This window comes from Tinamus guttatus, unplaced genomic scaffold (assembly GCF_059628265.1).
Source record: "Tinamus guttatus ecotype Peru unplaced genomic scaffold, ASM5962826v1 Tinamus_guttatus_pri_ptg000659l, whole genome shotgun sequence".
NCBI lineage: Eukaryota > Metazoa > Chordata > Aves > Tinamiformes > Tinamidae > Tinamus > Tinamus guttatus.
The window spans coordinates 1,485,106-1,504,951 of NW_028289193.1; the positions used below are offsets into that span (position 1 = coordinate 1,485,106).

Genomic DNA, 19,846 nt, shown 5'->3' on the forward strand with positions numbered 1-19,846 from the left:
CCGTGATAGAAATTGTTAGTTGAAAATTGCCTGAATAGCATGCACAGCATGTGTGTAATGCATGCAGCTGCAGAAAATGTTCTCCTTGTGTGCTCATTGCATGCAACTTTAGCTTTAGACAGAATATGTAATAGCTGTTAAGTCGGATCCATATTCTGCATTTTTCAGGGTGATTGCCATTATCACCCGAGTGTAGCTTAATTCACTAACATAGTCTTCTGTTACAGTTTCCAATAGGTGAATTTTCATGTAGTATTCTTGGACATTCTGCTTTGAGAAAATCAACTGTTGCCCTAAAAACCAGTGATATTTCTTGTAAGGAATGTATCATACCACTCCCGCAGCTTGTAGGATTTTTCTTTTTGTTTGGTTAAAATACTATTGCAGCTTTCCCTTAGATTCTTAAACTAAACCCTGGGGGTTATGAACTTGTCTGCTAGTTTTCTGATATATTTACATGTACTTGGGATAAATAGGATAAAAATCTGCTAGAAATATTGTCATGTCTTCAAATCAGACAGTACTTGTTGAGCACAAGCAAATGAGTCTAATGGGAATCCGTGGTATGCTAAAGCTAGATAAGTATGTAGACAGAAAGCCTTTAGCTCAGGAAACATCACGGTTCATCATGCCTTTGGCTTAAACAAGGAATGCACCACTCAATAGGTTAAGTAAAATGCAGCTGTTGTGTATAGGGCACAACACTACAAAAAATGGAAAAAAGGAGGAGAGATTCAGACTGTGAATGTGTTTATCCCCACTACCACTGTGTCTGCGTAGGAAGAGTTGTCTAGGAGGTAGATTGGGAAGGTTGAAATATATGCAGGGTTCTTCCATTAATTTCTAATTACTTTTAATTTGCTTCTGTGGTAACCTCAGTCTTTAGCAGCCCTGGAGACAGATGGAGTTGTTACTAAGAGCAGTAGCACAGGAAAAAAAAAAAAAAGGATTCAAATTTTTCCAGAGATTGGTACTTCTGAAGATTTAACTGCTTGTTACCAAAGTTTGCATTGTAAAGAAAAAGATACAGAATAGGTGGTCTGTAAAATGCAGTGATCAGTCCTAGGCCTGTGTGTTTCGTTTTTGTGTCCCGCAGGAGATGAGCTGCGAGCACCGCGAGCTGCTGGAGCTGGAGGCGGGCGCCGTGAGCGCGAGCTGCCTGGCCAGCCTGCAGCAGCCCGCGGGCATCGTGCTGCTGGAGCGCGCGCTGGGCGCCGCGCGCGCCGCCCCCGAGCCCCCGCGCAAGCGCGCGCGCCGCGCCGCCGAGCTGCCCCCCGACGCCGCGCGCTGGATCGAGCTGGGGAAGTACGTGCTCCTCTGAGACTGTTCACCTCTGCTCCGTTTACCCTGTGAAGAAGCCCTTGTGACTTGCAGGGCTTCTTTTTTATGCCTTCCCTTTTTCAGAATTGGGTCTCTCTTAATTTCTCCTCAGTTAATTGCTTTCAGTTGCGGCAGTCAGACTTTACAGCTGTGCACCGTGACAGTGCTCTCAGGCTGATGAAAAACATCTTTGTCCTTAGCTTTTAGGAGTTACTGGTGTTCAGGTGATCTACAAGATGAAGTTTACAGGGATAAATTTACAATCTGATGTAAGAAATACGCAGAGCCAGTTGCAGAGGTTGGATGGCTGCTTATGCTATTTCTGTCAATACTGACTATTTGATTTAAATAGTTTATCTTTGCATTAACATACCTCTGCTCAACTAATTAAAACTGTTTGCTTTTTTGATTTTACTAGACTCTACCGATCTCTTGGAGATTATGATGTCCTTCGTGGCATTTTCAGTGGTAAGATTGGCACTAAGGAAATCACACAGAAAGCATTGTTGGCGGAAGCAAGAAGTGATTATGCTGAAGCAGCTAAATATTATGATGAGGTAAAATGATTCCCCCAAATCTTCCTTTTTTTTTTTTTCTTCTTTTTTCTTTTTTCTTTTTTACCTCTTTCTCATAAAATCCTTTCTTGTTCCTTAATAGTAATAAAGCAAAGTGAAAAACTATGAAGAGCAGTGCATAGCTGAAAATATCTGTCTGTTTTTCTGGTGGCTCAGTGTATAAACATAGGGTAGCAGGTGCAGTGAGCAGTCACAGCAGAGATCAGCAAGTGTGATTTTTATTTTTTTTTCCCCCCACTGTTACAAAGCTTTGCATATGTGATGACCTAGGGAGGCAAGTAAAAGACTTTGGGCTACTGTCCCTAGAGAGCAAACAGTACATGATCATGGCAATCACTTGAGTAATAGCGGGTGTAAATGGAAGAAGGATCTCTGTAACCTTCTTTTAAAGCCCTGGCTCTTTAAAAAGGCAGATTTACTGAAGATTGCTGTCTGAAATAAATTTATATATAAAATACCAACTAGCTTAATTTTTCAGTAATGTTGCTGTCACACTCTGCTAAGTGGGTAAGTATTTTCGAGATAACAGGTTATTCTCGAATAAGTTCTCGCTGACTTAGAATTTAAACCAGCTGAGAATCTCCTCCCTCCCTAAATTCGTTCCCTAGGCCCTCTCTAATGAAGACTGGCCCGATGGGGAGCCGACGGAGGCAGAGAAGGACTTCTGGGAACTCGCCTCGCTCGAGTGCTACGATCACCTGACGCAGTGGAAGTCCCTGGAGCACTGCGCGACGCTGAACATCGACAGCGGGGAACCTCCGGACCTCAACAAAATCTGGAATGATCCCTTCTACCAGGTCTCTGGGAATCACTGTTTTGATAGTACCTTCTTTTGCTCTGTACAGAGATGTCCTACCCTAGTGAGCTGTGTAGGAATCAATTGTATAATTTATGGTTAATAGCAGTAGTAGGTAATAGTACTTAACTGTAGTTAGATGTCATTAGTTGTACTGATTTTTCTCATAGAAATTAGTAAAGAGTCTCATATATAAAATAATTAAATCCGTTGTTCCTGCTGTTTTTCTAGATGCTTAAACTGTACCTCAAATTCATAGCAGACCAGTGCCAGGTTTAACTTCTTATTCTCCTTGCAGTTTTGGTGTTGCTTTTATCTCTTTATTCTTCATGCATTTTGAAAGTTGCCAAACCACTGATTTTTTTGAAAGTGGGATTTGCTAAACTAAAACTTACTGAACCTATCAGAGAAGTCGACTGTGATTTGTTGGCAAACTGGAAGGAAAACTCTTAAGAATTCACTGAAAAATGCAGTTTTATATGTTTGATCTGCCACTGAAAACAACCAACCAAAAATGCTCATCTATATCTCCCCTTGTAGGAGACATACCTGCCATATATAATCCGCAGTAAGTTGAAGCTGCTGCTCAATGGGGAGAATGATCAGACTTTGCTGACTTTTATTGACGAGGCAATGAAGTCGGAAGAGAAGAAAGCTCTGATAGAAATGCGTTACAGCCAGGAGCTTAGTCTCCTTTACATCCTGCAAGATGATTTTGACAGAGCCAAATACTACATAAGCAATGGCTTGCAGATCTTCATGCAGGTAATAATCACTGCTCTATCTGATGTGTTTTGTTTTTTATTTTCCTGTGCAAACTCATGGAACAGTTAAACTGTTGTTGATGTTATTGCTACTAGATTTTACTCTCAAGATAAACACTTTCCCAAATACAATGTGATCAACATATGACAAAACCTCCATTGACTTATATGATTGCAGTGGCAAGAATTGAGTCAGCCACTGGAGTGCCTCTTCCCTGTTTTAATTTGTCTGCTGGATTTCACCAATTAGATTTTTCACAATAACTATTAGCACAGACGAATGGCAATTTCAATCATCCTTTTAAAAGTCTACTGCCCCCAGAACAACCTTGAAAGGAGAGTATTAAATTGAGAGGGTGAAAGCTGTGGCTGTTACCAAGTTTTCATTAGCCTATAGGACTATTCTAAGCCCTTGGGTAGGAGTTGGAGCTGTGATTCCTTACATGCCTAGAGCAGAGTTACTGTTAGATTGCAGGTTACTTAATTACCTACAAAAGGTTTGACTGCAGAGTGTGGTCATCACTGTGTCATACGTATAGTTCTAGAGCACTAAATAGAATCATGTTGTAAATCTTATGTATGAAATCTCAATTTCTACCTTTCCTTTCAGAGCTATTCCAGTATTGATACTTTGTTACATCAAAGTCGAATGACCAAACTGCAGTCTGTGCAAACTTTGACAGAAATACAGGATTTCATCAATTTTATGGGCAAAACAAGTAAAGACATTTTTTTCCTCAATTTTATTCTGGTTTGTTTTCACTAAATAGTAACTGTTTTCTCAGCTTTGAATTTCTATTTCTGCACTTAGAGGACTGAAATCTTAAAGTAAGGTTTTTTTGTGGTCGCTTTCATGAGCCAGTAGTGATTAGCAGAGATAAAAGATGGACATAGTGTGTAATTTATAGCTTCTGTCATGAGAATGAAATATAAATTTATGCACATAAACCTACATGTTATCTATATTTAATTAATGTAAATATTATATATTTAATTATAAAATTGATATTTAATATATAAATATTGTGTATCAAAATTAGTTATCATTCGTTTCACCTAATTCCTGAATAGAAAGATGATGATTTTCAGTGATAATTCACTGTGATCTCTGTATTGAAACTACCAGGCTTCTGCAAAAAATCCAAAGTAGTATGATCACCAAAGCATATTTAATGCAAGTCCAGAAATAGAAATAGATTATTTCATTGCAGTTTTAGAGTTCAAATGCTAGTTTAGTTTGTTTTAGGGTTTTTTTTTCACACTGGTTAGATTTAGAGTGTTCTTTTTAAAGTGTTCTTAATTGATTTTAGGTAACTTAACTTCACGGACTTCCCTTAAGAGACTTCTTAGAATCTGGACAAGCAGATATCCAGATGCTAAAATGGATCCTGTGAACATCTGGGATGATATCATTACAAATCGGTAAAATGAGATTCTTCTGTTAGCTTTAGTTCTGTGTGCCTATTAAACTTAGAGAAATGCTTTTTGTAAATACTTCTTGTGTACAAATGTGGGTGTTGGATCCAGTATTTGACTTTTTAAAAGCTTTTATAGTAACTTACCAATTAGTGTAATACTTTGTTTTTTGTATGACAAACTTGTGGGGAGAAACAAAGGATGATTGAAAATTGAACAAACCAGGAAACAAAACTGTTGGGAAACAAAACTGGTATTTTAAGCACTGCTTTGCATCAGAGATTACATATATTCTATAAAAATACAGAGAGTAAGACAAGCTGGTTCAATTCTGCAGCCTTTGAGCACAACCACACATAACTGAGCAGATAAGTTGCATTTAGCTCTGTTTTGAATAAAAATGCATGCATACTTCATAGCCAGTTAAAGTTCTAATGGTAGGGAGTGTACAGAAGAGGCCTAGCACTATCACTGTCAGTATTTCACATGTTTGTGTGAAGGTTAATGATGATTGCTGTAACTAGAGACTTCTGCTATGCAACTGTAGCTAGAAAGAACAAAGGTTCTCCAGAGACTCCTTTGGATTATCTCTGAAGAAGCTGGAATATGTTATTCAAGTTTATAATTTTTCTTTTCTCTCTGTGGTATTTTTCTTGATCCCCATCCATTCCTCCATTACAAACCCAGATCCTTTCTCCATTTCTGGAGACAATTTCTGTGCTGATACCCACTGGGTCCTGCAATTTATTCTGTTATTTCTGGGTGTCTGGAGAGCATGGCAGTACTTGTTCCAGTTAAATATTAGGCAGACTACATGGTATGGCTTATTCCTTTACAAAGTCTCAAAACTGCTATGATTTGAAGGACCGCCAGTGTCTTAAAGGCTTTCTTTTGTGCATCCTTACAAAACCTTTAACTCAAATTAGGGTAACAGAGGATGTGCTGTTTTTACTACTTTTATGCAGTACTTTTATGCTACTTTATAAAGCTCCAGAGCAGACTCCCTTGCATTGAATAACTGTCTACAAAATGAAAGGTGCTTTTAAATTAGATGGAACTGCTTGTAGCCTATAAAATATTTAGCAATACTTAATCGCAATGGTCACGGGTCTTTGCTGCAATTTAAATTTTAAGTTGTAATTGTGACCTTCTTACATGTTTTGGTGTCACGCGCATTTGAGCTTGAGGCTGACAAAATACAGTATGGAACTTGCACTTTGTAAATGAGATGGCTTTTTATTCTCACTACTGTAAAGTGGAGTAGAAGTTATGACTTGGTGAACTTAAAAGTATGACTTAGAAAAAAATAAGCAAAACACTTGCTCTGTTATAGACGTTTTCCGATATTTAATCTCACTGCTAATATCTCCGATATTTGATCTCCCTGCATCAGAATCTGGGATGCTCTTAGTCATCCTACCCCTGGTTTTGACTGTCCCAACTCAGTGGGAGTGTGCTCACTGTGGCTGGACGTTGGTTTTTAGCTCTGCTTACTGTGAGGAAGCTCAATACTGTATTCCCTTGCTTCCCCTGGCCAGATGCTAGACTGATTTGTCCTCCAATTGTCATTGTGCAGGTGTTTCTTTCTTGACAAACTGCAGGAGAAGCTTCCTAGTGATCAGGCCAATGATAGTATGGAAGTGGATGATGAATATGGTACTGGTGACCAAATGGAAGTGGATCAACAGGATGAAGACATTTCCTCAATGATAAAAAACTGCAAATTTAACATGAAAATGAAGATGATAGAAAGTGCCAGGAAACAGGTGACTCTGTTTTTCTTTTTTGTTTGTTTTGTTTTGGAAAATCCATAGAAATTACAGCTGGGAAAGCCTCATAGGACACTTTCTGCTAGCTCAGAGCTCCTCGCTTCTTGACCCTGTGTCCAGGATGTTTTGAATGTAGAAGAAAGTCCCTTCCACAGAGAAAGAAAACAGTAGATAAATGTTAATTAAAAGCTTGATAATTTCTCATTACTGGAAGTGCGCCCGAAGGCCTCTTTGATCTGCAGATGGTTTCTGAAACTCTCTAAGGCAAATAAAATAAAAAAAAAAAAAAAATCTGAAATGCTAATGAAAAGGAGGCTGGCAACCAAACATGCTGTTTTCTCAATTACAAACAGTGTTTTCTATATAAGAAAGCAAATCAAATTTAGATTGAATCGCTATAATTTACTTCAATCAGCAATAATGAAACCTTTTTTTTTTCATTATAGTGTCATGATTACATATTTGGGCTAACATTTGTATAAAGAAGTAAAGCTATAAGCGACTTGAAATACTGTTTAGATCTCACTGATAAAATGACTGAAACGTGGTCTCTTTTATAATGGACTTTTGGTGTTTCAAGCTTGAACAAGATCAATAAGTCAAGGTCTCCCTGGTCTTCCAAAATGCTGCGAAAATTTGGAATAAGTGGAAGAGTTCATTATTAACACTGGCAGCCAAATATAACGTTAATGCTGTGTAGCATACAGATGAGTAAAGAGCTGGGGCAAGTTTAATATTATTTATATGGACCTTGATCATTAAAACACAAACAATGCACAGTGACTTGCCAAATGGTACTGTAAGCCAAGTTATGCTGCCCACGTGTGTTTATATTGCAGAACAGTTAGTGTCTTTTTAATCATACAAAAAGAATTATTTTAGTTTCCTCAGTTTATAAAACCTGTATTGTTTTTCCTTTTCAAGTGTCTCCATTAGCAGAAATCTGGTTTTGAATCTGATAAACCAAAAAGCAGTGGACCTCTTTTAACCTGGCACGTTCTCTTATACTTTTGTTACCTAAATCCTTCCGTCCCTTAATTTAGCTGCAAAAATATTTTTGTTTCCTCTTCAGATACATTACCTGAAAATTCTGCCTCTTCCTTTTAATGCAGAACTGCTTCTCCATTGCCAAGAAACTTCTGAGATGCCTGCAGAGAGAGGCCCGAGGCCAAGGCGACTGGCTGGTGAGGTGGAATCACGCCTATTGCCGCTTCACCCACAGCCTGTGCCGGGCTCAGAGCTGTCCTGAACAAGTGCTCTCCATGTTAAAAACTGTGTCCCTACTCGGTAACAGCCTTTGTCCGTGCTGCACTTTCTCTGCTATATGAAATTGCTGTGTTGTCAAATTCCCACCTTGCTTTTTGAATTCCAACAGAAGACACCAAACCTGACTACCTAAGCAAGAAAACAACGGCCTTCCGAAACCAGAACCTCCTGCTGGGTACCACTTACCGCGTGATGGCCAGCGCCCTTAGTCGAGATCCAACGTGCCTTGAGCAAGTCAAGGAAGGAGGAGCTAGAGAAGTGGCAGTTCTGTCGGGAGAGAGTCTTCAGAGTCCTGAAAAGGTAAACGAGAAGGGAAAAGAGCTTTTAGGTATTTCAGTGCAGTCACTACTTTAGTAAGTAGTAATGGGTATGGATGTTTGCAGAGGCTGTGAAGGCAGCACTGATTTCTCCAGGAACACCAGCTAGTAAACAAAACCGTGGCTCTGGCTGCTGTTTCCCTGGGTTTTGCTCTCCTGGAGTTTTGTACTGCTGTAGTGTTTTTGCTGGGAAAGTATTCTTGTGTTTTGTATGTTTTATGGAGCACAAAGCTGTATACTGACTGCAGCTGTAAGCTGTAAACAAGGATTGGGAATACAATCCACTGAGAATGTTCTTAATTCAGCCAGGTATTCTTGAAGTTATTCATGCTGTTAGGCTGTCTTATCTCATAAAGATATCTTTATAATACTCACATTGATACTAACAATGATAATGGTATACTTAATTTATCTAAGTGATTCTAGGAGTATTTTTTTAATAATAATTTAGGTTGTTTTTACACTTATCGAGTTGAGGAATACATTGGCGGACTGTGCTGCATTTAAAATGCTGTGTACTGTCAGCTGTTCCAGATGCTCTGGCACTGACCTTTTGTCTGTCATATTGCTTTGAGTGAGAATTTAAAGTACAGTTACTGACTTCTGTTAACTCCCACGACCCTGGGATATGAACCCTGTTGATATAAAACAGCAAAAAACAGTTCTTCATATTTTTATGGATGCTGAAGAAAGCAGATAAGTAGAAGTTTCCTGCAAAAAGACTTCAGTTTTCAGGGTTGTAGAAACATAAGCAAAAATTTAAGCTTCGTGTTTAGCTGATTATTAGAAGTGTTCTTAAAACGAACCTAAAAACTCTCCTGTGTCAGATGAGCCAGCCTGGCATATCACATGTTTCTACAAGACTGTCGTGTTCAGCCTTAGAATCATAGAACCATTGTGATTATATTTGTTGGCAGTGAGAAAATACATATGCATGACTTACAAACTATCACTTGCAAAGTATTTATACATTCCTTCATAATATGAACTTGTTAGAAAAGTATGATTGTACAAGTATGTATCTAATAGGGGAAAAGCTAGCAGTTTTGGAATTGTTTGATGCATGCTTTTTTTTTTTTTTTTTTTTTTTTTTTTTTTTTTTACAAAAATCCTGAATATACAAACATTACAGACCTGCTAGTACAAAAGATAGCATTTGTTTTATTGTATTTTTTGTTAATTGTTTGCAGAAACTGTAGTAAAATAAACATTTTTTGCAGGTGTAAAAATCCTAGGTTACATTTCTGGAGATCAAATTGAATTAAAGTCTGTTTTACAATTTTCTGCTGAAAATTCTGACAATTGCTACTAGAAAAAACATCCTTTGTATTTTCTTTGTGCAGCTCAAAATGCTTAGTACAGTTTGTTTTATTTGCTCGATCTTTGCAACCAAGCTCTGGTTTCAAGAGGAATTGCTGAGTGCTGTTTGCTCATATGTATTTTTTTCTCCTGTGGATGGATTTCAGGTGTTAGCAGGGCTGAACAAGAGGGCCTTGCAGTGTTTCAGCAGTGCTGTGAGGAGGTGTGAAGAGGAGGTGCAGTCGCACTCTGCGGAACACGTGGACGTTGCTGGCGTCGTCGATGCCTACATGACCTTGATCGGGTTCTGTGACGAGCATCTCCGCAAGGAAGAAGAAGGCTTGCTTGGTAAGCCAGGGCTGGCCCTGAGCTTGGAATAATGGATTTGTCTGGGATACATCCATTTTTGTGCTGCCCGGGAGACCTCCCTGAGTTTAAGAGAACAGCTTGTCCTCCACTCTGACAGCATTTATACCCCTTCTTTACCATTACTGCTAGCTTTCATGCCAGTGCATCACTCGTGCAGTCCTCCTTTCACCTGTAAGACATACACATGTCAAGCAGATGCCTCCCTTGTTCCCTCCTGGACCCCAGCAGTGCTGTTTGAAACAGGCAGGATAGCAGCAGTGATGCAGCTTCCTCATGAAGCTAATCCTGACAGTCCCCAAATACATGTGTTACTGATGTGTGCAGTTCAAACGAGAAAAAGAACAAAGTAGAAATAAAAAAATTAAAAAAATACAAAATAGTAGCGAAAAATGTTCTAGATGATCAAAAACATGGAACGAGTGATGGTGTTTCTGATAACTTTTCTACAATGGTTCTTGGCAGAAATCAACCCTGCAGATCTGCAGCTATTCCCAGCTATTGTGGTGGAGCAAATGATAAAAGCTCTAAAACTGAACTCCAGAGAAGCCAGGCTGAGATTTCCTAGACTGCTGCAAATAATAGAAAAGTACCCAGCGGAGACATTGGGTCTAGCCACACGGGAGGTTAGTTGCTTCCATTCTCCTGTTCTCAAATGCTGCTATAAATAGAATTTAAAAGATGGAGGTTGAGTTTGTGTAGGTGGAGGAGTTACACTGGTAAGTTTTGCCTCAAGTAACTCAGGTAAACTTTATGCCTTGACTTTTCTCTAAAGAAGATGGATTTAAAAAGTTTTTCTTAAAAATTGAACATTTTATTGTTATTCTAATTCCAAATATTAGTTTGAGAGCTGATGAAGAAAAGTTAAGTTGCTTTCCCTCCAACCTTCTGACTAATCTAAGTGGGTTCGTAAATGTGGGTAGGACTAGAGTGACAAACATATCTTATTTCTGTAGGCTGTTTCCTGTATGTCAGGAATCAGCAGCCTTTTTTCAGATAAATTTTCCCTTTTCCCACCTCTCCATGTCCTGCTTTATTTCCGAGATTTGCTACAACTTCTTCCACCTTTGTTTTTCCCGTTCCCCCTTCCATTACCTTTTTCTTATTTCTTTTTATACGTCCGGATGTCCCGTGGGACAGGGCCTTCCCTTTTGTCACATGGCGTCATCCTCTTTGCTCAGGACTGTCCCCGTCTTGGACTGGCCGTGATTTCAGACCTGTTCCTGCCCCTGGTCCATGCACGCAGAGGGAGGCACTGTGTGAGGTCACTGCCCCGTGATTTCAGTTCTTTCCTGGAAGAACAAGAACTCAAAGGCACAGGAGAGACGGGAAAACAGCTCAGTTATCTGAGGAAGGTGCCCAAACAGTTAAAAGGAGGAAAAGGTGTGACCGTAATGAAACCTGGATCATTCAAACAGAACCCGATGCCTGCTCCAGCTAACAGGCCTCACCAAGAAAAAAAAATAAGTTTACCGTGCATTTCTTTGCCCTCTTCCCCTTTCTGTGAGATAAATACTGACAATTTCCTCTTAAACTCAGAATGAGATGGGAAAAAAGACTGAGTTTGGGCTCTTACGGTCAGAAGAAAATATGTTCTAGAATTCCTTTCCAAATACATTTTGGAGGGGAAGGAGAGCTTGGAGGAGACACTGGAAGTGCTCTACTGAAAAGTGAAATGGTTAATATTTTTTACCAAAAAAAAAAAACAATTGAAGAGCAAAACTGTGGTGGGAGGACTAGTGTTTCCCTTTCCATTTTACTTAGTTCAAGCACAGTGACACTTGAAATACCCCCTGACATTTTCAATTTGTTCATGAGTGGTCAAAAAATATTAGATTGCATCCAGACAGAAATGCTGTAAGTTTGAGTGTAAAACTCCCCATCTCGATCAAAAAACTACAAATCTTTGCGATTTGGAAAACCTATCAAGCAAAAATAATGATAATACCCCGTGCTTCGCTGGGAAATGCTTTGTGCCACCTAGGTAACACGCTCCCTTCCACCCCTAAGTGTTTGTGTGTGCTGACTGGGGACACAGAGCGGGTTAATTTGGGTGTGATTCCACTGGCATTGTTACGGAGAAGCAAAGCTGAAAGCACTGACGCTGTGTGTGTATTTTGCAGCTTTCCTCAGTTCCCTGTTGGCAGTTCATTGGTTGGATTAGCCAGATGATGGCACTGCTTGACAAGGATGAAGCAACAGCTGTGCAGCACACTGTGGAAGAGATTGCAAATACCTATCCCCAGGCCATCATCTACCCCTTCATGATCAGCAGTGAGAGTTACTCGTTCACAGATACTGCAGCTGGCTGCAGGAACAAGGAGTTTGTGGAAAGGTGAATTTACAATCAGAACAATAGCTCTCTTTTATTCTTTTTATTTGGGGATGCAGGGAGTTAATTGCTAGTTTAAAATAACATTTCTGTAGGGAGCATGAGAAACATTAGGGCATAGTGCCGTGCACGCTATGCTTTGATTTCAAGGCACAACGAAAACCTTGATACATAATGTGATTTAATGTTAGACATAGGTGGCCTCGCACTCTGTGCAGTGGTGAGTTCCTGCAGTGCACAGGTGGTAGTTGGATACCAGAGTTCGTTTTCCCTTGTAATTATGTGGAAGTCAAGGTCTCCTCCTCTTCATTCCCCTGCTCTGCCAAGGCCGAAGGAAAGTCTGGCGTGCACTTAAACTCTTACTGTAAAACACTTCACGGGATTTAGGATCAGCACCTGCCAGAGATGAAGATGAAGCTTGGGTGTTTCGGATTTTTCTAAAAGTAAGAGCCAGAGATGTTTAAATGTAATGGATGCTCCCTCAGCTATCAGTGAAACAGAATCATCTCATTTTTGGGGGAGTGATGACTTTGTTCTTCTCTGCTTATCCACTGTCCAAAATGAGCCTTCTTGTACAAACCCCCCCTTCACCATTTGGCCATGCAATAAAAAGCTGAGTTAATCTCCAGGCAAAAGTCCACTGCTATTCCACAGTACCATGGAACCATTAATATAATTTTGGGTGTGTCTTTCATTTTTTTTTTCCAAATTTCTGATTAATTTGCTGTATTTCTTTAGTTGAAATAAAAAAAAAAAGTAAAGGCTTCTACTTCATAAACCGTTGAAGAATAGGCATGGTAATACATTTAGTCTTGCTACTGTCCATTACTGTTCCTAGAACATTTCCTACTCCCCACCAAGCTGCTATTTTCATAGTGGGGCATTTGGTTACCAAAAAAAAATGGCAAGAGAGGACAGCTAACACTTCTAACAGCCCTGCAACCTGAAAGAAAATTCTGACAGACTCCTCCTATTCATTAGCTCTGCAAAATTATTTAGTTGGATATTCTTGAGTAAGTAGAAGATCTGGCTATTGCTTATCTGCAAAGTGGTGATGGTAGTTCTGTGTTACACACTTTTTTTCTTTCACAGGATCAAGGAAAAGCTGGACAGAGGAGGGGTGGTTCAAGATTTTGTCCGCTCCCTCGAACAGCTCTCCAATCCCATGCTCCTTTTTAAGGTAAAGTGGATTTTTCCTCTTTCTTTTCCTTCCCCACGGTGTGTGTTTGCATAAGAAACTGCTTTGCTGAGCCAGCCAGAGGTTGACCCTGCAGCCATGGGAAGCAGTTGAGCTATAGACGGAGCCCAGAATCCACGGAAAGCGACGTCAGGTTGTGCTCAACGACTTTCACTCACTGCACTTGCTCATTTCTCTCACTTGGGCAATAGGCTGTTTTGCACAAGCCCCTTTAGGCTTCTCCTTCAGGGTCTCTGCCTTGTTCCTTGCTCGGTCGGTCTTTGTCAAATATTCTGGAGCTGGTAGAGAATTATGATTTGTGGCCATCTCCAAAATTATTTATCTGTTTGTGTTCCTACGCTCTGCTGAGTTTCGCTCTTTTAATATTTCGAATCCGTTGTCCAAAGGATCCTCTTGTTTTGCTCCTAGTCCAACAGGGCCTTTCTTGATTTGCAGTGGACACTATCCTAATGAGCATAATTATGCTAGTAAAGTAGAAACATTTTATTTAAAGACAGAATGGAAGGAAAATGCTCGTAGCCTTTTCATTGTTGTAGAATGACTCAGAAGATTCTTTAATTGGCTGTTAGCAAAACCAAAAACTGAATGCAGTCTGTGCAGATTATCAAAGAGGCAGAGGGTCAGTAAACTGGTTTTCTCAGTACGCATCCGTTTCCCTCTTGTTTGCAGGATTGGACTGAAGATGTCAAAAATGAGTTACAAACTCAGAGGAATAAAAATAAGCTTCAAAAAATGTATGAAGAAATGTATAGGAATTTGGGAGATTTAGAAGCTCCTGGCCTTGGATTGCTGAGGAGAAGGTTTATTCAGGTATGTGACAAATAAATACCGTTCGCATGGTGTGCTTTTCTAGCAAGCGCTGGAAGACCAGGGACCAGATGACAACTTGACAGGTGCTGCAGGACCTGATTGATCAATTGATCAAGTTAGGCATGCGGAGTTGGGATTTTGTTGCTAAAAGTGAGGGAATTGTTGCAGTTCTGCTGCTGACTGTCCCACGGGCTGGAAGTTCCGGCTGGCCCCGCTGCTGTCCCCCCTTCCCTGTGTCCTGTTCCGAGAGCCCAGGCCGGTCTGGCTGGCTGTGAACTGGCCCTGTTCCTTTGGTGCCAGGTACCAGCACCTCGGGGCGCTGCGCTGTACCGCGACAGCAGAGCCGGGGCTCATCCTGAGCAATTCAGGAAAGTCCTGCAGAAAACTGTGGAGCGTAACTGACTTTACACAGGGCTTTACACAGCTGAGTGAGTTCCAAAAGAGTTAAAGGAAAATGAAATGATGCATATGGTCCCAAAGAATTGTGATTTCACATAAAATTGTTCAGGTCTGAGCTCACTGTTGCAATTTAAGAGCAAGATCTTCGTTTTTGATAGCTCTGTGAAAAATCAATTGTGGATACTCCATTGCAGTCAAGAAAGCAGAAAACTGTTAAGAGGCAAGAACAAAGTATAGCTTATACATAACAACCTCCTCTGGTTCTTGCCTCTCAAACACTGTGTTTCAGTTCATTTCTCAACAAAAGGGTAGTGGCACTGGAAAAGTTTCCTAGTGGCAAGAGTAATTCCTCTGGACAAGGAACATCTTCAGGATTCCTCTGATTAGAAAAGACATGATGATGACAGATGTAATAAAGCTCTTAACATCGGGAATATGAAGCAGGGAGCGAATACCCTTTGCAATTTCTCTTTCTCTTCAAGCATGGAGTAGCAAAGGACATTGACAGAAGGCAGGTTGAAATAGAAAACAAAAAAAAAGGATGTGGTGGTTCATCTGCTACACAGTTGAGCTTTGAAGTCCTTCTCCAGGGTACTATGGATGCTAGAACCTCTTTTAGGTTTGAGTAGCAACTAGACCATGTCATAGGGAGGGGAAAAATACTTTGAGACCTTTAAATACAAAAGCAGCCCGAGCTGCAAGTTGCTGCAGTTTCTGCAGGAGTGTGGCTGTACTCGTGTCCCCCACGTTCAGCCCCGTGGTCTGGGCTAGATGGGGCCAAATCTCTCCCCTCCCGTGGCCCTTCTGGTGCTGCATTAGCACTAGATAAACCCGTGCGAGTGTCTCGAGAATTCCTGCCCCTGCTTTTAGGTGTGCGGGGCAGAGAGGTGGAGGCTGCGAGGAGGGGAGAGGAGAGGCGAGGTGGCAGCAGGAGGCAGCTGGGAGTTTATTGGAGTTTAACTATTTTTAACATGAAATTCTAGTAATACATAACTTAAACACTGTTGACGGGTTATATCAATTAAAATACAGTATTCAAGTTATCATGTATTTTCTGCCTTGAATTTTAAAGTAAGCAAAGAACCAAATAAAGCAAACAATTGGGTGATCACCTGGAGGCATATTTAAAGTGATAGATATGTTGACTGTAGCAGTCTCAGAAAGCGTGAGGTACAATTTTCCATTTAATAAGCAGCATTATTGATATTCTTACTCAAGAGTCGAAGTGCAGCTGGAAGGGGCAAAAAGGGATAAGCTTCTGTTTTTAATATAACAAAAATCATATATGACAGTATAAGCAAATATAACAGTATAAGCAAATCTTTGGTATCTCTGGTTTGGTAGAATGTAGCTGTGTCTGTGAGTATTAGCTGGCAGTTCAACCAACAGGCAATGAAAAGACTCAGAGAGGAAAAAAAATGGAGTGTGGAAAGAAGACTGAGATAGCTGAGGAGGAGGGATGAAACTCTGTACACCCAGGAGGCTGAAAGGCAGACCTGCATCACACCAGTGCATAAAGGCATTAATTTGCCCTCTAGGGATGTTTTTAATTCCACATTTGTACATAGTACTTACAAGTATATGTGCTTAAAACATTGTCTGCTTTGACTGAAAACTCTGTGGAGCAAGTTCTTTTTTAATGTTCTTGGGGAGAACACCGTGTTAACAAGATTCCTTTCTGTAAATGAACTTCAGGCTTTTGGGAAGGAATTTGACCGCGAATTTGGAAAACATGGTTCAAAACTGTTGGATATGAAGCATAGTGATTTTCAAGCAATTACAAATGCTCTCCTCTCAAAAATGACCAAAAGCAATAAAGAACCTGGAAACCTGAAGGAATGTTCACCGTGGATGAGTGAATTCAAAGCTGAGTTCTTGAGAAATGAAATAGAAGTTCCTGGTACGTTCCTTGCGGAGCTGACGCTCATCTGCTCTTTGCAAGAAGGCGGCTGCTCTTCTCATGCTGGCTTTTATGCTTCTCTATTTTCACCTTGCTTCTTTCATTCATCATTTCTTGTATGTATTCCTAAGCTGTATACCTGATGTTATTTTGAAAAAATTGCATCTCCTTAAAACTTTTTTAAATCGTAGGTAAAGATTTCATTTCAAACAATCTCATCAACACGGATGTATCCTCTAAAACCATGAAAAGCTTCAGCTCCAATGGCTTAAGAAAGAAAGAATATTAGTAATTCAAAGATAAAATCATATGACATGTATGCGGTGTTTTTGTGTATTTTGAAATATTTTATTTGGAGTTATCATTCTACCAGTCTGGAAAAATGTTCTGGTCTTGAATAAGCTTTAAAAATAAAGAAATAAATAAATCAGAGTCTTAACACTTTTTTTTTTTCTCTGCTACTTCAGGTCAATATGATGGGAAAGGAAAACCACTGCCAGAATACCATGTGAGAATATCTGGATTTGATGAACAGGTATGCTTTTAAGTTCGAGTCAAAATCCTGTTGGGTATAAACTTGTGTTTAGATACAATAGAAAAGTAATTGCCATGCATGCATCCTGGAGCACATAAATGAATTTCTATGAAACTGTTTTTTTTTTTCTAGTTGTAACTGAACAAGATGATTATGCTGTGTAGGGAATACCAGACATGTTTAGTCTCAGTGATGATTCTGTAACCTCAAGCCTCTTTGACTGAAATATTTTGCTTTTTTTTCCTGTTTTCCAAGATAAAAGTAATGGCATCCCTGAGGAAACCAAAACGGATAACGATCCGAGGCAGTGATGAGCAGGAGTACCCTTTTCTTGTCAAAGGTGGTGAAGACCTGAGGCAAGACCAACGCATTCAACAGCTTTTTGATGTAATGAACATTATCCTTTCCCAAGATGCTGCCTGCAGCCAAAGGAATATGCAATTAAAAACATACCAGGTCATACCCATGACTACAAGGTAGGAATTTATCTTGAGGGACAGAAATTCTCATTTCAACATCTCCTATTGATGAGGAAGTGAGTTTTCTATGTGCCAAATTCTAGTTCAGAGTGTTCTAGCTCTTTGGCTTAATTTATATATTTATTTAAAAACACTGAAATACTTTGTCTGGAAACTGCTTTTGGAGGATATCTCAAGTGGTGGTTTTAGACCTTCTTGTGGTGGGCACTAGAACAAGTTGCTTCCTGTTTACATTGCTCTTCTGCAGTTCAGCTCCGAGCTCCTTCTCTGATTTCTTTTGTTCCAGGCTGGGACTCATCAAGTGGTTGGAAAATACCTGTACTTTAAGAGAATTCCTTCAAAATAGCATGACTGAAGAGGAAGACTTTAACTATAACGGGTAATAACATGGTTTACCTGTCTGCTGTAAAAGAGAGCACAACCATGGGATTTCTCATGATCCTGTTGATCTCGTGGCCGCATATCTCTTTAAATGAAGAAAAGAGCGTGTAAGGAGGGAGGCACTTTGTACTTCCTGACCCAAATTAGTAATTGGCAACTGTTTGTTCAGTGAGTACCATTGTACCTGTAATATCCTCCACCCAACTTGTTTGAACAAGAGGCTCGTAATCATCCGTGACGTCACCATCATCCCCATTTCCTTATCTGCAGATTGATTTTACGAGCAAAGGATTTTGATCTCTTGATTTGATCAAGGCAGGAAGTGGACGTAGGTCAGCGAGAGGGGGATTAGGAGGAGTGGGGACGGGGAGCAGAGGCAGAGCTGCTCAGATGCTGTGTGTTGAGCAGGGTGAGCCAGTGACCGAGGGGAACAGCAGCAAATCCACACAAGGCGCCTCTAGGACCCTGTCTGTGACGTGGTGTAAAGTCTGCATTGAAGAAACCAACTTTCTCTCTCTTGAGCATTTGTAATTGAGGGATGAATATTTGTAAAATTGATTAATCCTAGTGTTTCAGACTGTTTGCATGCTGGAATTTAGAAATTAGAAATGCAGTTTCATTCACCAGCTTTGTCCCTAGTATGTAGCTCTGTTTGGGCTTGTCAAAGCACTGTTGACAGAATTTCTTCTTACTAGTTCTCTTGCTCTGGGCCAGGCTAAACTGGTCCTAAACTAAACCTAGCAGTTGGTGAGGACAGACCTCTGAGGTACTGCAGATTTCGGGATATGAACCCTATACATAAGAGAGAGGGCAAAAACCTTTAGTCTGTGTTTAAGGTCGTAAGGTCATAACTGTCATAAGGCAGGGAGGAGCTAGTGCACTAAATTAGAAGATCACTTTTTTTTTTTTTTTTTTTTTTCCTAAAAGCAGTTGGTATTTTATACTGTTGTATAGTTGTATGTAGCTTTCAAGTATTTTCCCATACCTACTTCAGTCAAGTCAATTTGGACCCTTTGCACTGAGCTATGATTGAATAGCAGCTCTCCCAAAGTAAAAAGCTAAGAAAATTCTTACTGGCAGTACTTTGGGGCAGGGGGCATAGGGGAAATAATCTTCTGAAGTTTAGGAATGCGGTCTATAAATGAAAATAATACTTTTAAATAGAAGAGGTAGTTTGCAGTACATGCTTTGAAAGGGTGAGAAAAGGAGAGGTGCTGCTGTGCTGGAATAGCAGTTGAATGGCTGTTGAAGTAGTAGTAAGATGGAAGAAAAATCCAATTATTCTGTAAGCTGTGGAACTAACGAAGACTGGTTTGTGATGGTTTAATGCCATATTTCTCTAAGCCTCCATTTCTCTCCTCCTGTGCACGGCGGGGAGATTCTGGGCTGCCTTGCTGTGTTCCCTGCTTGGCTGGACAGGGATCAGCACGTGCTGCAGCAGCCTGTGCAGTGCTGCTCCGTGGGATAAGGCACTGTTACCAATGGCTTTCCCTCCCTGGAGAAACTGTTTGGGGTCTTCCTTCTCAAGGCAGCTTCTAATTCTCCTCGTACCTGTTGGGAATAACATCTTTGAGACATCTGGTCCTCTAGCCAGTCTGAATGACTGAAGTAGATTTAAGAGCTGGGAGGCAAGTGAGCACAAATTTCAAATTTCACTTCCATTGCAAGCTGGACTGAAATGAATATTGGCTCTAGATTCTTCCCACCTGTTAAGATACACCTGCAGAGAAATCATTAGTCCCATTTTTTGTCCACAGCTCAAGAGGACCTCGTGCTACCTACAGCGAATGGCTGTCCAAGATGGGGGGCAAAACGCAAGGCCTCCTTCGATACCAGTTTATGTACAAGTAAGTTTTAAAATAGAATTGTACATAGAATACAGACTTTAGACACATGGAGACTTTTAGAGGTTCCAGGGAATACC

General features: G+C 40.3%; 1 protein-coding gene across 1 annotated transcript in view; it reads left to right on the top strand.

The window, feature by feature from the left end:
- PRKDC (protein kinase, DNA-activated, catalytic subunit) overlaps positions 1–19,846 on the top strand; it is a 76,719-nt gene that overhangs the window by 53,732 nt on the left and 3,141 nt on the right. Inside the window, exons 63-81 of the mRNA XM_088536365.1 lie at positions 1,097–1,305; positions 1,739–1,877; positions 2,504–2,692; positions 3,232–3,456; positions 4,066–4,174; positions 4,766–4,877; positions 6,448–6,637; positions 7,753–7,927; positions 8,016–8,206; positions 9,690–9,870; positions 10,354–10,514; positions 12,012–12,223; positions 13,313–13,400; positions 14,088–14,228; positions 16,323–16,527; positions 16,995–17,062; positions 17,318–17,538; positions 17,828–17,920; positions 19,680–19,769. Coding sequence (XP_088392491.1) covers positions 1,097–1,305; positions 1,739–1,877; positions 2,504–2,692; positions 3,232–3,456; positions 4,066–4,174; positions 4,766–4,877; positions 6,448–6,637; positions 7,753–7,927; positions 8,016–8,206; positions 9,690–9,870; positions 10,354–10,514; positions 12,012–12,223; positions 13,313–13,400; positions 14,088–14,228; positions 16,323–16,527; positions 16,995–17,062; positions 17,318–17,538; positions 17,828–17,920; positions 19,680–19,769 — 2,999 coding nt within the window. The remainder of the gene's footprint in view (positions 1–1,096; positions 1,306–1,738; positions 1,878–2,503; positions 2,693–3,231; positions 3,457–4,065; positions 4,175–4,765; positions 4,878–6,447; positions 6,638–7,752; positions 7,928–8,015; positions 8,207–9,689; positions 9,871–10,353; positions 10,515–12,011; positions 12,224–13,312; positions 13,401–14,087; positions 14,229–16,322; positions 16,528–16,994; positions 17,063–17,317; positions 17,539–17,827; positions 17,921–19,679; positions 19,770–19,846) is intronic.